General features: G+C 45.0%; 2 protein-coding genes across 3 annotated transcripts; one reads left to right on the top strand and one right to left on the bottom strand.

The window, feature by feature from the left end:
- Positions 1-3,626: 3,626 nt before the first annotated feature.
- NDUFS3 (NADH:ubiquinone oxidoreductase core subunit S3) lies at positions 3,627-7,985 on the bottom strand. Its single transcript, XM_014881950.2, has 7 exons — positions 7,925-7,985; positions 7,754-7,816; positions 6,876-6,973; positions 6,465-6,614; positions 5,517-5,642; positions 5,108-5,227; positions 3,627-3,874 (listed from the first exon to the last, which is right to left on the bottom strand). The coding sequence occupies exons 1-7, from the start codon at positions 7,968-7,970 to the stop codon at positions 3,707-3,709; spliced, it is 771 nt and encodes a 256-aa protein (XP_014737436.1). The 5' UTR covers positions 7,971-7,985; the 3' UTR covers positions 3,627-3,706.
- A 67-nt stretch (positions 7,986-8,052) lies between these two features.
- On the top strand, positions 8,053-15,953 carry KBTBD4 (kelch repeat and BTB domain containing 4). Of its 2 annotated transcripts, none has more exons than XM_014881947.2 (4): positions 8,053-8,127; positions 10,530-11,150; positions 13,637-13,743; positions 14,311-15,953. In XM_014881947.2, exons 2-4 carry the CDS (start codon positions 10,559-10,561, stop codon positions 15,169-15,171), a joined length of 1,560 nt encoding a protein of 519 aa, XP_014737433.1. In that variant the 5' UTR covers positions 8,053-8,127; positions 10,530-10,558; the 3' UTR covers positions 15,172-15,953. The 2 variants fall into 2 exon arrangements, with proteins under 2 accessions (XP_014737433.1, XP_014737430.1); XM_014881944.2 differs by having other exon boundaries at positions 8,055-8,189.
- Positions 15,954-16,079: the final 126 nt, after the last annotated feature.

Below are 16,079 nucleotides of genomic sequence, written 5' to 3' on the forward strand. Positions count from 1 at the left end.
AAATGTTTTGTGGGCCATGAAACAGCCTCCCTTTAACTTGCAGCACATGACATGAAGAGATTTGCCCAATAGGATTTTGGCCAACATCTGTGAGAGCTGTACATGATTTTGTCAACGGGAGAATTTCCTAGGAACAGCTTGCAGCTAAGTGCCTAGATGAGGACAGCCACGTTGGTGGGAGGGAGAAGAGAGGAGGCTTGGGGGCTGTGCTCAGGTGACTGACACAGTGGTAGATGAGGGACAAGCATCAGTGTGGATGCTGCCTTGAGCTACGGAAATTTTGTAGAATTGCCTCACTATCCCACAAAGAAAGGCAATTTCAGGGTGATAAACATATTCCTCACCTGTCTGTACAGCAGCAGTACTTGCACGGAAACAAGGCTGAGTTTCTGACAGCTGCACAAAGTCCCTGCACGTACAACTGCAATGTTAGGCAGTGCACCTGCTCCTCCTGAAGGATTTTGTCCTTGCCAGGTACTCACAGCTGAACACAGCCCTACCACTCTGCACTCCCCTGGCCATACCGTCTGTTGTTGGAGCAGTTTCAAAATGTCACAAGCCAGATTTATGCAGGGACACCTTGACTGGCTTCTTCTTTTTCTCCATGACCTCCTGAAGGAGGATCATGGAAATGAGAACAAGAGAAGAGGGGTCAAAAACTATAGCAACTGGTTGGATGCTGATTGAGGCACAAGGTGTGGCACCAGCAGAGCCTCTTTAGGAGGGAAGTTTCTTTGAAGTAGGACTTCGGGGAGATAGCATATTCACAAAAGGGAAATTCTGCTTATAGAGTTGAAGAAATCACTTTCGATCATCTCATCCAGAGCTTGGGGAGATTACTCCCCAGCCTGGGGCTGTCTGGCAGATGCTCAGGGAAGGAAGAAGACTGAAGAAAGAGAGGAAGAAAGACATATGTGGCTCCCAGAAAAGGCCATGTTTGAGTTACTGGAGTGGAAGAAGTAAGAAAACCTTGAGGGAAGCAGGAGTGAAGCACTGACTGTAACCAGACAGGGCCTCTGTAATACTGGTATTTTCCAGGTGTGGTGCTGCCAAGTCCTTACGAGGATGCTTTCCTTGTCTTTTTGTGTCAGTTTGTGAGAAGCATCTACTGCTTGAAGGAGTAATGATCTGTGTAAAAGTGACAGGGAGGGCCTTGTCCCACTGCACCTTCTGCACATGAAGTGGGTGGACACCCTGACACTGTCAATAGCCATATCCTCAGGGAGAAAAGTCTGCTTGCCTGGCTGTAGGGAGAAATGCCAGAGTTCTGGAAAACACCAGCAAAACCTACTCAGCTGGAGAAGCTCAACATGGTGACTGTGAGTCATTGCCTAAAGTCTATTGTCCCTTCAGTACCAGAAAATCTCTCTTCTGTATAATGTGTCTGTAAGTCAGCTACACCTGACTTACATCTCATCCCACATCCTCCTGCAGTTGGGGAATCCAACCCAGGCAAACAAACCCCACAGGAGCTGGCAGTACACAGCAGGCAGGGACGAAAGATTTGGAAGACAGCTTTGTACTTGGCCAAGTTGACCACAGCCTTGTCCAGCACGGAGCAAGTGTCCACAAGGAACCCAGAGTGAGCAGGCTCCATGAGCAAAATGGCCTTGGAGCTCAGGAGCAGTGGAGCAAGCAGAGTGCACAAGTATTCTGTGGGGCTGTGCAACCTCCTGTGCCCTGGGATAATGAGCCTAGGTGAGTAAATTGCAGCCTTCCTGATCTCCCAGCCTTCACGAATGAGAAGAGATTCAGGTCCACTTGCAACTATTCCACATATTAAAGACCTGCTGGAGCCAATGCCTGTTCCCACAGGGCTGGCTACTTTTCCAGTACACACATTCTTGAGTAAACCTTGCATATTGTCCAACTTGACAGGCATCCAGTCTGACATTTCTTGATGTTGATCAAATTCTCCCTCTGCACAAACATTAATTTTAAAAGGTAAATTTTCTAGTGTTCCTGCTACCATTAGTCTGACTTACTGTTCTGGGATATATATATATTTTATTATATATAGACCATAAGTCTTGCTGTAGTATCTCAAGCAACCTGGGATGGAGAATATGGAGAGGAAATGTGATTTATAAAGAATTTTCACGGTGATAGAAGTGGCACCAGGAACTTTTCTGTCTTGCGCAATAGGCATCAGCATGCTATGAGGGCCACCGCAAAGAAAACAACCAGCTGTGGAACATCTTGCAGGAGGAACTAAAAGTTAATTTCCTATTTAATCTGCTCAATTGAAGACAGATCCAACATAAAGCTAAAAATTGCATAAAACGCCAAACTTCTGCTGATCTGTGTTCACTTCTCCTTCCCATGTAGAGCTGTGACTTTTAAGGTGAGTGGCAAATGCTATTTATTTTAACCAGAGAACCCTGTTGAGTCACATCCCAAACACTGCTGGCCACAGCAGCTGAAACAAAATTTTAAAAATGTGTTTAAAATAAAAAGTTAACCAGCCCATGCTTACACGGGGTAGGAAAAATATGAAACCCAATTCTTAGAATACAGTTCAGTATTTATTCTTGAAAAGAGATCACATTCTAGTCACAGCAAGTAGGTTTTTATTCTTAATTGAATTTACTATTGCTGTATCCCTTCCTCCATCCCATACCCTAACCTCCCTCAAATCCCTATTTTCGTTAGTGCTTTTACAATTTAAAAGCTTAAGTATCAATTCAGGGAATCTCCTACAAACCACTTGAGAATTATTTTATGAAATCTTATACAACAATTTTCAGATCTTAATGAAGTCAGCTTTCTGATGCAGAAGAGCATTATGCATTTTCTGGACCAAGGACAAGGGACATTATTAACTGATGACTGCTGTAATGTAATCCCATTCAAACAGGTGGTGGGTGGACTGGAACTACAGCATTCTTCCAGCTTTTTTGAAAAAAAAAAAAAAAGATTTTCCACAACAGCAAAGAAAGTGGTAATGCTATTGTATCATAGAGCTCCAAATAATTGGAATACTGACAAAAAGACACAGACTCTTGTCTATGAGACAAGGGAGGGGCATATTTTTGGCTGCAGGAAAAAACCAGCACACTCTGAAGGTGCTGGAGAAAATAAAGACTGCTTGATTGTGAAGAAAAATCCACACTGAGGGAACATCACATCAGAAGTTACCTGCAACTCCTCTTGGGAGAAAAGGCACTGACCTAATTCCCATGGAAACAATAGAGATTTCCATAATTGTTTTGGCCTGGACCCACACACATTTGTGTTGTGATAGGAACTGTATTAGAACCATTCACACAGGCTTTGCCTTTTTGCCATATTATTACCATCTTCCCAACTCATCCTGGAGCTAAGAAACTGCTATGCCATTGCTCAAACTCCACAGCTGCTTTGGTGCAGGCTCTAGGGAGTGCTCAGGTTCTGCTTTTTACCTGCAGGGACTGCTGGCAGTAGTAGTGTTCAGGAAACACTAGGCCACAGGCAATGCCGGCACTCTGTTCAATATGCAAACCAAAAAGACAAATCCCCCGTTTTACAATTCAAAGCACCAGATAAATATCTACCAGTTGGATCATAAGGATTGTAAATTAGTATTCACGAGCCTTGTGCTTTTCATCTACTTTGAAAACATTATTCACGAGGTCACAACAAGCAAGTATCTCACATCAATTTTTATTATTATAAATACTATATTAGAACAGAAAGGATGGTGCTGCACATCCACTTCCTTCTGCTGCTATTTGGCATCTTCTTTCTTTGCTCCTGCTTCTATTTTCAGGGGTTCTGGAGCTGGACGATAGGCAGGAAATGCCTCCCACGGGCTATTCAGATCGAACTTCCGAAATTCCTGAGCCAGCTCCACAGGCTCTGCCACCACCCGTTTGACTTCGTCATCATACCGAACCTGGAACAGCACAAAGGACACAGGCCAGTCATTTTCACCCTGCTCCTGCAGCATGACTGCTGTGCACAGTGACCCAGTAATGACACAGACCACCCTCTGTGCAGACAACTCCTTCTTACCCATGGAAAAACCACAGGCCCACAGGCCTCTGCCACAGCTTCAGTTCTCCTCATTACTAAACAAGAGCTCTCCAGATGCTACTGACATCTCTGGAGTATCCAAGAAAACCCTCCTCTTTGCTTTGGTACCATGCCCCTCAGGTGTCATGACTAAGCACTCAGAATTAGGAGCACCCACCCTATTGCATGAAGTTCACATGCAGTAACACATTTAAGTTGTCATTTGACAAAGGAATTTCTCCTGAGTCACTGAAATAAGATGGCCCATCCTGGGTCTGCAAGGCTGAGGACTATACTCATGAATCTTTATAATACTCTATTTGTGTGGTTTTAGTTGTTCTAATTTTTAGCATAACACTCAGAACAAGGGGAGAAAAAGAAGACAACCAGGATGGAATACAGGTGAGTACCAGACACTTCTGATTGGCTTGCTTTATCCTCACTGTTCCAGTCCAGATCTCTGAATCCCAGATGCTGCCTTATCCTTGCTTGCAGGATTTTGTTATTTCTACACTTCTTAAAAGAGCCTCTTTTTTGCAGAATTTCACTGTTTCCTTCTGAGACTCAACTCAGTCTTAACACTGCACCAAATATACCTGCTTCTGCAGGGCAGTCATTTGAAACTAGACAGATAGCAAACACTCTCATTTCACCTGTGGTTGGTATACAGAGGCAAGCGATAAAAAAGCAAGAGTCAGTTTAATCAGCGTTTTATAATCTGGGCCTACAAAAACTCAACAAAGTGAAGTTCCAACTGAATCAAGAATGGTTGAGTCCTTTATCCTTCTAGACATCTCAGTTTTGCAGTGGAAACTTTAATCTTCCAGAAAACATGCTGAAAGCAGAAGCACCTTCTCTGACTGACAAGTATCTTTGGTACACAGCACATAATATTTGCTCAATTTCCCCAGCCTTAGGCTGCTTTATTATGGATGATATTTTGTGTGATAATTCAAACTTCTATGCAGATTTATACAACTCTTTTTGTAAACAACTTGTATACTCCTTTTGTATACAACTCCTCCTGCTTGTAAAGCAGTCACGTCGTTGTACTGGAACTCAGAAAAGAGCATTGGAGAGTCTTGGTAACTTTAGACATGACTGTATCTCCTACCTCCACATAACCAGAGAGTGGGAAGTCCTTCCGGAATGGATGGCCCTCAAACCCATAATCTGTGAGGATTCGCCTTAGATCAGGGTGGTTGGCAAAGAAAACACCATACATGTCCCAAACCTAAATGAAAGGGAGCCAAGTTAGTTGAACTGTATTTGAAAAAAACCAAAAACCTGCATGTGTTATGTCCATAAAATTTAGTTACATGCCTGGCTTTGTACAGTGCCAGCAAACCTGATGCAGGAATTCATTCAAAAGCAAATCAAACACCGTTTTATCTCCTACTCTGAAAAGGCAGCCAGGGAAACACTTCTCTCTTCCTTCCCAAGGGCATTGGGGGAATCCCTTTAATTGGGAAAATACAGCATCTGTCTGCAAAGACTCTCTTCCCAAGCACACCAGCACTCACCTCTCTTTCATACCAGTTTGCTGCCTTGTGCACAGACACTGCCGAGTCCACAGGTGTCAGCTCATCCGTGTATGTCTTCACACGGATCCGGCTGTTGAACCGCAGGGACAAGAGGTTGTACACAATCTGAAGCAGAGGAACAGGCAGCATTTATGGATCCATTTGCAGTACACCACTGCCTAAGCAAAGCTACAAAAGGACTATTCCAAATATTCCTCATGAGCAGGGTCACATTCAGCACTTCAGAGCTGGCCACTAAGAGACACTAAGAGACTGAGGCCCCAATAGCTTATCACTTTGGTCCTTAGAAGTGTGACAAAAGTTATGAGACTTAGACATCATGACTGATGACAAAGAAGAAAAGAGAGATACTAACTCTTAAAAGAGAGACTACTGGAGGGATGGAAACACTTGACACTGGTCTGTCTCAAAGAAAATGGCCATCAATCACTCTTGCAATTACTATCAGTGGGAGAAAGCTAAGAAAAAATACAGTAAATTTTCAGCAAGCAAGTTGGATACCAGGGAACATCTCCAACTTCTATGGTGATGAAGTCTAGTGCAAAGGCTGTTTATGAGGATTATTATAATGTCTGGAGAGGAAATACATATTACAAGTAGATTGAAAAAAAGATCTCAAAAATTTGTAAGGAATTTTAAAGCCTTGTTTGATCCTGCCTTGGTGACTGGAAAAGATGAATAAATCAGGGTCTATATTTCTGTTATTTCTATGTACTACCTTGATTTTTGAAAGAAAAATAGTGAATTTAAAAAATACTCCACTTCTCCAGCAAGTGGAGGCCTTTGACTTAAAGAATTCTATCTACAACTCTAAAAATTTTTTTCTCACTGCCAGAAACCAAAGAAAGTGGTCAGAGCTGCAACAGCACCCACAGCCATCAGCACTTGTGAAGCTCTCCAAGTACTGCACCTCAGAGCAGTTCCTACCTCAAAGCGGTACTGCCGAGAAGGGACATCAACAGCAGTCAGGTCAGCCAAGGATTTGAACTGGGCATTGGTGTGATCACGAAGGAAGGTCAGGACAGGAATGATCCCATCTGGATGGATCAGAAGTTCCAGCTCGTTGAAACAGGTCACCTGATGAAAACAGAACGGTGGGAAGGGCATGAGTACAAACACCAAGAGGACCGAACATGATGCTGATTTCAGCAGAACAGTCAAAGAGACACAGCAGACACAAAATGGCATCAGATCAAGGGGCTTAACAACAGCAGTACTAGTCTCAGAATTCTGATAATTTTTCTTCCCCAGAGCAACTTCTCCGAACAGGGAGCAAAAAAGTGGTGTGTTCACTGGATCCTGTCCTGCCACAAGAACAATTGCTTGAACAGCACCTACCTGTACTTGCTGGATGTACTTGGGCAGAATCTCAGCCACGTACTCCCCAAAAGCACATAGCTGCTTGTGTTCTACTTCATTTTTTGGTCTGACAGTAGCTAAGGAGAAAAAGTTTCCAAGATTATGACAGGGAATACAGAAAGCTACAGAAAGAAAAAGTAGGAACTCCCTTTAATCAGTCTAGCTGTCTGTCACAACTACACTATAGCAACATGCTTGTTTTACACAGAAGGTGGAACTAGACACTTTGATAATGAAGAAAATTTGTTTCAGTGCTAAAATTTTGTCGACTCTAAAGAGCAGCACGAATTGTCCAACAAGACGACGGAGAAGTAAATAGCCAGATAAAAAGGAGTGCAGCACAGATATCACAACAATGTGAACTTAGGAATCGCTTATGTCATTCATCCTGGGTCTAGAAAGGGCCTTGTTTTCTGGGTTTGCTGGATGTGCCAACATCTAGGCAAGCCCCTCGTAATCAAAACACTCTAGGAACGCACGTTGTTGGGGTGTGTTTTTCCGCTGTTACAACTAAAAGCCTTTAATAGTCCGGGTGATGATGGGCTCTGAAGCTGTTGCCCAGGCACAGCTTTGCACAAAAAAAGCAGGTTTGGCCCTCCATCTGAGAAAGGATGCACACAGGAACCCAGAGCAAGCACGGGAACCCATGGCAAGCACGGTTACCAACACAGACACTTTTCGGCCCAACGGGGGTTTTCGGGTGACCGGAACACCCCTTTCCCTCGGCTCGCTACAGCGGTTTCACGGCCCACGACCGTCCGTGGAGCGGTTCGGTGCCCCTCCGCCGGCTGGCAGCGGCACAACCGCACGCCTCGGGTCCCCTCCGCCCCCCTGCCCCAAACCGGCCGCGCACTTACGGCGAGTGTCCGCGGCGGAGCTCCCCGCCAGCCGGGCCCGTGCCGCCGCCGGTGCCGCGCCAGCTGCGGAGAGAAACGGACACGTCTCACCGACCACCGCCAACCGCCCGGCCCGGCCCGGCACAGCCCCGGTACAGCCCCGGCACAGCCCCCGAGCCCCCGCGGCCTCACCTCGCAGCGCGGCCCGCGCCAGGCCCCGCGCCGCCGCCGCCCACATCCCGCCGGGACACGGACGGGCAAGGGCACGGGGCGGAAGCGGAAAGCGCCGCCGCCGCCGCGCTTCCCCCGGGGGCGGAAGCGCGCGAAGAGCTTCCCGGGGACGGCTCCGGGTCGGTGGGCGGAATCGGCGAGTGCCCGGCGGCGCCTGGCGCAGGGTGAGGGCCGGGAGCAGCCGCTGGGGCAGCCCGGGGCGGCGGCATGAAGGGAGGCGCCGCAGGTGGGTGCCGCGGGGAGCGGCCGGGGGCAGCGGCGAGCGCCGGGAGGTGTGGGCGCGCAGGGAGGGCGGCGGACCCCGGCAGCCCCGGGCTGAGCCTGGCACGGCGTCAGCGCGGCCCGCTGGGAATCTGCGTTTCTCCGGGGATCAGGCTCCCTCCCTGCTTTCTCCCTGTCCCGGACCGGGGGGTCGCTGTCAGTTGTGCTCAGGGGTTCCACGGTCCCGGGCGCCGCCGTGGCGTCCGCGACCCTGTGAGGAGCAAGGAAAGAAGGAAGCTGCAGTACAAGCCCGATGAGAAGCGGCTGAGGGAACTGTGTTAGTTTAGCCTGGAGAAAAGAAGGCTCAGAGATGACCTTATCACCCTCTCCAACTGCCTGAAAGGAGGGTGTAGCCAGGTGGGGGCTGGCCTCTTCTCCCAGGCAACCAGCGACAGGGAGAGAGAACACGGGTTTAAGCTGCAGCAGGCGAGGTTTAGGCTGGACATTAGGAAGAACTTCTTCACAGGAAGGATGATTAGGGACTGGAATGGATTGCCTAGGGAGGTGGTGGTGTTGCTGTCCCTGGAGGTGTTTCAGGAAAGACTGGATGTGGCACTCGGTGCCATGGTCTAGTTGACGTGGTGGTGTTCGGACGCAGGTTAGCCTCGATGGTCTCAGAGGACTTTCCAACTGAAAGTGGTTCTGCGATTCTGTGAAGGAGATGTACTAGATATTGGTTAAACCACTGTCACTGATAGCTTGGCCTATGGAGTACGTGGAGCATACTATTTGGCTTTATGGGAAGTTACCTGTCCTACATGCCTCTTTCTTTATAGCAGAGACACCATGGGTGCAGAGGGGAGCTTTGTCTGGGTGGAAGATGTGAGATTTACGTAGTCTTTTGCTGCTTCTTGGCGTTTCTTTTGTGACTTGGCATCAGTCTTCTGGGAGTTGTGCAGGGCAGCGTGGGCAGCTGGTTCTGCCGTGCCAAGAGGGCAGAGTAGTTCATCTGTCCTTATCCTGGTGCTCTGTGTGGTCTCTTCTGCATTCTGGGCTGAAGCTCCTAAGCACCTTGACTGTAAAGATAAAGAGCTTTAACCAAAGTGGAAGCCAATTTACAGGATAGGCTCATACTTCGTAAAGCTGGAAAAATAGTACTGACAAGTTCTATGCTGACTGCAGTTCCTCTTACAGACTAATGGATAGATACTTTTCAGACAGACCAGAACTATGTAAATTTGAGATAAGAGTATAATTACGGCAGGCTATCACCAGAGATGATACGGGCTTGTCCAGTCAATTAAGGATGTAGACACTACTTCCCATGAACAGAATTTGAGCAAAGAATTTTGGAGCCCTCCTGATCAAGCAGAATAATCAAAAGAAAATGCGTGTTTGACAAGATAAACCATGGAAGAGTAACTATGAATCTGTTGGATAAAATAATCACATCTTTGTGAAACGTACTTGAAATAATGTTCATTATTAATGGAAGAAATTTCTGATCAGACATCATGGATGGTAGTTCAGTTATAAAAATGAGTCTAAAGTGACTACAGGTAGGCAACTGTTCCTAATACTGTCAAGAGCCATGGTAAAAAAGAGCTCCTTGCTGTAGTAGTTCTTCTGTGTTTCAGAAGCTTTTCTGACCCACAAACTACCTGGAGATCTGCAAACATCCGTGGTGTTTTGTTTTAAATTTTGTTCCCTTTCCACTTGAGAAGCAGTGACTAACAACATCTAACGTTGTTTTGCATGCTGAAGTTGACTGGCACATTACAAACGGCATAACCATCAGTTATCTCACTTGGTTAGCTTGAAGGACTGGTGGTTACGTCTGGCAGACATCTCATGCATCTTTTTGGTAAAAACAAGTTCACCTTGATACAGATTCATCATTGGGTTTGGACAGTAATTAATACCTCCTGATGATATGAACTGCTGCCTGTGCTTTTTTTTTAGTGTGATACTGTAATCCTTTTCACATCTAGTCCAGCTATGCTGCTGCTGCTTTTTCTGGCTTTGCAAGTTTCCTAGGGCAGTTGCTGGACTTTCCACTTGAATAACTTGCTGCGTTTCTTTGTGTCAGTGAAATGAGTGGTGAAAAGATATGCGTGTCTCCCAGGCCTGCTGGAATGTGATGTTCACTGTACTGGAAGTTTGATATATATTATAATTTTAATTATGCCAGCTTCTCATTTGCTGTTTGAGATTCTGAAGCTCAAGCACAAATCTCTGGCTGTTTATGTTCGGTCTAAAATATGCTGGACTCATACCAATATATTTGATTTTTCCCTGTACCCTGAAGTACTGCATAATCTTGTTAGTGGTGAGAGAAAGCTGTATAATTATTGTGATTTTACAGATTGCTGGAGGTCTGATTTGTGCAGCACCATGGACTCGTCAGAAGAGACTGGAGGCTCCTCTGCAGAAGAAAACTACTTTGTTAACTACACCTTCACTGACCGCTCCCACTCAGGCCGTGTGGCCCAGGGTATTATGAAATTATGCTTGGAGGATGAGCTCTTTGCTGATGTTACAATATCAGTGGAAGGCAAAGAATTCCAGCTGCACCGTTTGGTCCTCTCAGCTCAGAGCTGCTTTTTTCGTTCTATGTTCACTTCCAACCTAAAGGAGGCCCACAACCGGGTGATTGAGCTGCAGGATGTTAGTGAGAGTGTCTTTCAGCTCCTTGTGGACTATATTTACCATGGGACTGTAAAGCTGAGGGCAGAGGAGTTACAGGAAACCTATGAAGTGGCAGACATGTACCAGCTGACTGCCCTTTTTGAAGAGTGCTCCCGTTTTCTGGCCCGTACAGTGCAGGTTAGAAACTGTCTGCAGGTCATGTGGTTGGCAGATCAACACAGTGACATGGAGCTCTACACAGCTGCCAAACACTGTGCAAAGTCACATTTGTCTCAGCTGCAGGAGACAGAGGAGTTCCTACACCTGCCTCTCCGCCTGCTGACAGACATCCTTACAGGTAAGGAAACTACCTAGGGTGTGGATGTAGAAAGAGAGTTTCAGAGTCTGGTCAAGTAGTCAGTGAAATAGATGGAAAGATACCAACTTTCATAATCACTGTCTATTCAGAGACTTAGCTAAGCAAGGCAGAGCAAAACATTCTGGACACCTTTATCAGAAAAAGCCCCAAACTATTAATTGTTACTGGACATGAAACCTCTAAGCTGCAGAAAAGGGACACACAGGATGCCAGAAATGCACAGCAGTTCCTGAGTCAACAGGTTAGAAGTGTAACACATTTTTTAAACACAACTTCCTACAATTTGCTGTAATTTTGTTTGCATTAAAAGTAAAGAAGCCTTACCAGAAATACACATCCTATCAAAGGCTTTTATATTCCCTTAGCTCATAATGATTAAACATAGTAATACAATAACTCAACATCTGTAAGAAGGCTTGAGCACATATTTTAGACTATTTTAGTGTTCTTTACAATTATATGTAATTGTTAGAATTACTTAGGCACTCAACTGACTGAAATAGAGGCGTTGTAACATCTTGAGTAATACAGAAATTGCCCTTCTTGTAAAGGTAATAGCCTTCCACAGTAATGGATGCCATGACTCAGAGTTGTAAAGGACATGTCAACACATTAACAACTTAGTCCAGTTTTCACCACTCTTTAAAGCTCTGCTGCCCTAGTAGGTACAGTCAGTACTTGTTACCTCTCCAGGATGCTGCAGTCACAAATCCATTCTTCTGCAGTTATGTATCATTGCTAGAGGAAGCAAGAATGTAGAAGCAGCTCATATATCCAAATGTGCCTCTTTCATGCTTTTAATTATTCTTTGTAACTGAGTAAGTAACTAGACTTTGTGTGTCATATGTTTTATATGCGGTTGCAAAAATAAACCTATCATGACTGGCTTCTTTGGAACACTGGCAAATCTATCCATAAGACCTAAACTAGCCTTTAGAGTTGATGCTATGCATTCGAGAGTCTTCACAGATATTGCATTAAATTATCTCTATTGCATCTAAAGAAATTTACAGGCAAGAACCTATTGAGTATATGTACTGATAGCTCAAAAACCATGAAAAACTTAGAGTAATTTTGATAACTGTGTAGCTAAAGCTTTTTAAGTAAGTTGCAAGTTCATTTAAAAAACCCTTTAAAATCATGAAATAAAACTGTAGAGGTTACCTTTAATTTCCTAGGAATTCCACATAAAAACCAGTTTTAGGACTATGGACTTTAGCGCTTGTGGTCCTAAATTAAAACATTTGCTCAGTATAACTTTTTTCCATGCATCGTTTATTTTCATATGTAGAATCACATTACTCTGCATTTATGCCACAACTTAGCTCATAAAATGAATTAAAATCTGAAATACTTCCCTACCGCTGGTAGGAAAAATCCTTTCATTTTGCCTTTCCCTCATCTTCGTTCAGTTAATTGAGAATTAAATAGAGGAAACTTTTATTGACGAGGATTAAAATTATTTTCATGAAATAGTAATTTATTAAGATTATCTTCTGTTGCACTCTAGGACCAATTTCAAAACCTTTTTTTTCCATTTAAGCACTACATGTGATGGTTAGCTTATGGGAATTCTTTTTAAACTGAGTTGAAAAACCTGCTTTGGTGCCACACTTATTCTGCTCCCTTCCACTATAGAGAAAAGCTTTGGAATTTGTCTGGTGCCTTCAGCATAATTGAATTCAGAGTTTGTCATGAGAGCAGACTACAAAATCAGAGAGTCTTCGTAGGGAAGCTTCTCAATGAGCACATGCATTATTGCTGGCTTTCAAACTGGAAGGAAATGCCTATAATCTTTTAGGTAATGTACTGATGATAATGATGCAAGACTTTGTGGCTAAACCAAAACTTGCAGTTATGTCTGGAAAGAGATTTCAATCTGATGCAGTCTGTGGAGTGTTTCCTACTGTCACACAGCTAAGAAAAGCTCTAGTAGCTCATTGGGGATTTCCAAATGTTAAGAGGATAGGAGCAACACCAGATGTTCAGTCATGAGGGTCAGCTGCCTGACAGTGCTCAGACACATTTTATAGATGGCTTTTGATAGATAGGTTTCTAGGACCAGCCAGAAAGAAAGGCAGGTGCTGAGATTCTGTTACAGAATCTTCTTGCCTAAATGATTAAATAAGAAAGTACTTGTCATTGCCACACAGCATGTAAGTTCCCTCTCCTGTCCTCTTTCTCTTGGACATAGATTCCTGAATAGATTGCTGAAACTCATCCAAGGTGCTTAAGATCTAGCAGCTCTGCCTTCTTGGAGTTACCCAAATTAATTTCATGTAGTTGGCTGGCTGGCAGTGCTGATCATGCCTGACAAAATCTATAAACACCTGTGTCTGTTTCTCCTCTCTAAAAAGTAGGGTTTGTGGTGGGAGTCGGGGGAGGCAGCTGCAGGAAAAGGATGTTCCTGAGTACATATACCTTTGTCTAGATACCATAAATGTCTTTCTGTCCCTGAACCGCAGATGGCGTTCCATGTTCTCAGAATCCAACAGTTGCCATAGAAACCTGGATCAACTTCAACAAGGAGGAGCGAGCGGGCTTTTCAGAGACTCTGCGATCAAGTCTGAAGGTATAAAAAGACCTTATGTTCTGGGGCTGATGTAGCACTTGCTGGTTTCACACTTCTCAGGGCAGGGTATTCTGGTCACAGGTGTGACTTGGAAGTCACAAAACACAAATGTCATAGAAAGTCATGGTGCTTGTGAGAGGATGCTTTAAGTGTCATAAATAGCAAGCCCACTGACAGCTTTTTTTCTTTTAACCTGAGGCTGCTTTCACTGGTGATTGGAGCAGTGCCACAAATAAGTCATTTCACCTCAGTTACCAAATAAACTGTTCAGAAATCTATGTTTGGCATTCCCCTTGTAAATACATTAGTGATTTAACTGGCCCTTACCTAAACCATGAACACTTGTGTTCCAGTGACATCTGTGGCTATTTTTCTGTGTCAGATATGAATGGTATCTTGAAGAGGCCTTGAGGCTCTGAATCCTGAATGTTCTGGAGTGGCAGGACTTGGGAAGGAGGTTATACACCTCAGGCCCACAGATGGGTCCTAAACTGAAAAATTCAGTCTTGAGCATTACTGATGTGTGAACAGATCTAATTCTGCTGATACACTTTTACTTTCGCTCAGGTGATTGGAGAAAACGTTCACATCTACCTGATTGGAAAGGAGTCATCACGTACACATTCCCTCGCTGTCTCTCTGCACTGTGCTGACGATGACTCCATCAGTGTGAGTGGCCAGAACAGCCTGTGTCACCAGATCACCGCGGCCTGCAAGCACGGTAGTGACCTGTACGTCGTTGGTGGCTCCATTCCACGACGCATGTGGAAGTGCAACAACGCGACTATAGATTGGGAATGGTGTGCTCCTCTGCCCCGTGACCGCCTCCAGCACACCCTCGTCTCCGTGCCAAGCAAGGATGCAATATATTCACTGGGGGGGAAAACTCTACAGGACACTCTCTCTAATGCTGTCATCTATTACAGAGTACGAGACAACGTCTGGACAGAGACCAGCCAGTTGGAAGTGGCAGTCTCTGGAGCTGCAGGGGTGAACCTTAATGGTGTCATTTACCTGCTGGGTGGGGAGGAAAATGACTTAGACTTCTTCACCAAGCCCTCTCGGCTCATTCAGTGCTATGATACCAACACAGAGAAATGCCACGTGAAGCCATACGTACTGCCTTTCGCAGGGCGCATGCACGCTGCCGTGCACAAGGATGTGGTGTTCATTGTGGCCGAGGGGGATTCACTGCTCTGCTACAATCCCCTGCTGGATAGCTTCACCCGGCTGTGCCTCCCAGATGCCTGGAGCTCAGTACCATCCCTCTGGAAAATTGCCAGCTGCAATGGCAGCATCTATGTCTTTCGTGACCGCTATAAAAAGGGCGATGCAAATACTTTTAAACTTAACCCAGCCACCTCTGTTGTAACAGTCACAAGTGGCATCAAAGTGCTGCTCACTAACCTGCAGTTTGTCCTAGCCTAAACAGGCCCAGTGATAGAAAGACAGCAACAGTGTCTTGCTGTGCAGCTCGAAGATACCTACAACCCTCAGCACCAGTCCCAATTACTACAGGCTCACAACACCCAGTAAAGACCCCATCCTCTGTACCTGTGCAGAGGAAATACAGCTTTCTGACTGTGGGCCTATTCTTTTACATAGCACTATCAAAACCATATTGAACTGTTGTATCTTAGATTTCAGATGGACTAAATACTATTACTTTGATTCCTTGATGATAAGCTGCTTGCGTTTGAGGCCCAAATGGCAGCAAATGGCTACTTTAGCCTGGAACCAATCCACCACTAAAAAGTCCTGGGGTATATGGAGAACATTTTCCTTGGCCCAAACTGCTAGTTTTAACTGCCTAGGAGACTGTGTGTTGCTGCTGTGTCAGTCACAGAGTTAGATGTGCACTGTGTCCCCCAGGGATGCCCCCATTTAAACATTCCTGTGTCCTATTGCAGAAGGAGGGCCTGGCAGACAGATTCCAGAACTGACCCCAGGACCCTTAGGTTGCATTCAGCACTTCTCCTAGATGAGTGGTAACCAACTGAGTACTTGCTTACTGCTCTGTCATCACCTAGTATAAAGAGGGAGGTCATTTTTAGAGCAATGGCTTCCTTTACTGTACAGGAAATTCTCACCTGTAATTATAACATAGTGTTGGTGAAAAGACAGAAATAAGACCACTTCCTCCTACCCCTCTCTGTTCGCACTGTAACCCTTTGGGTAAGAATCTGAATAAAGTCTCTACTGAGACAAAATATTTTGTTTTTTTCTCTTTGCTTCAAATACAAATATTTTTGAACTTCCTGTGGATTGCAGTTCCGCTCAGCATTGATGTGTGGAAAAAAATTACGGGGCTCCAAGAGATCTAGAATATTAGCCAT

This window comes from Sturnus vulgaris, chromosome 6, assembly GCF_052056855.1.
Source record: "Sturnus vulgaris isolate bStuVul1 chromosome 6, bStuVul1.hap1, whole genome shotgun sequence".
NCBI lineage: Eukaryota > Metazoa > Chordata > Aves > Passeriformes > Sturnidae > Sturnus > Sturnus vulgaris.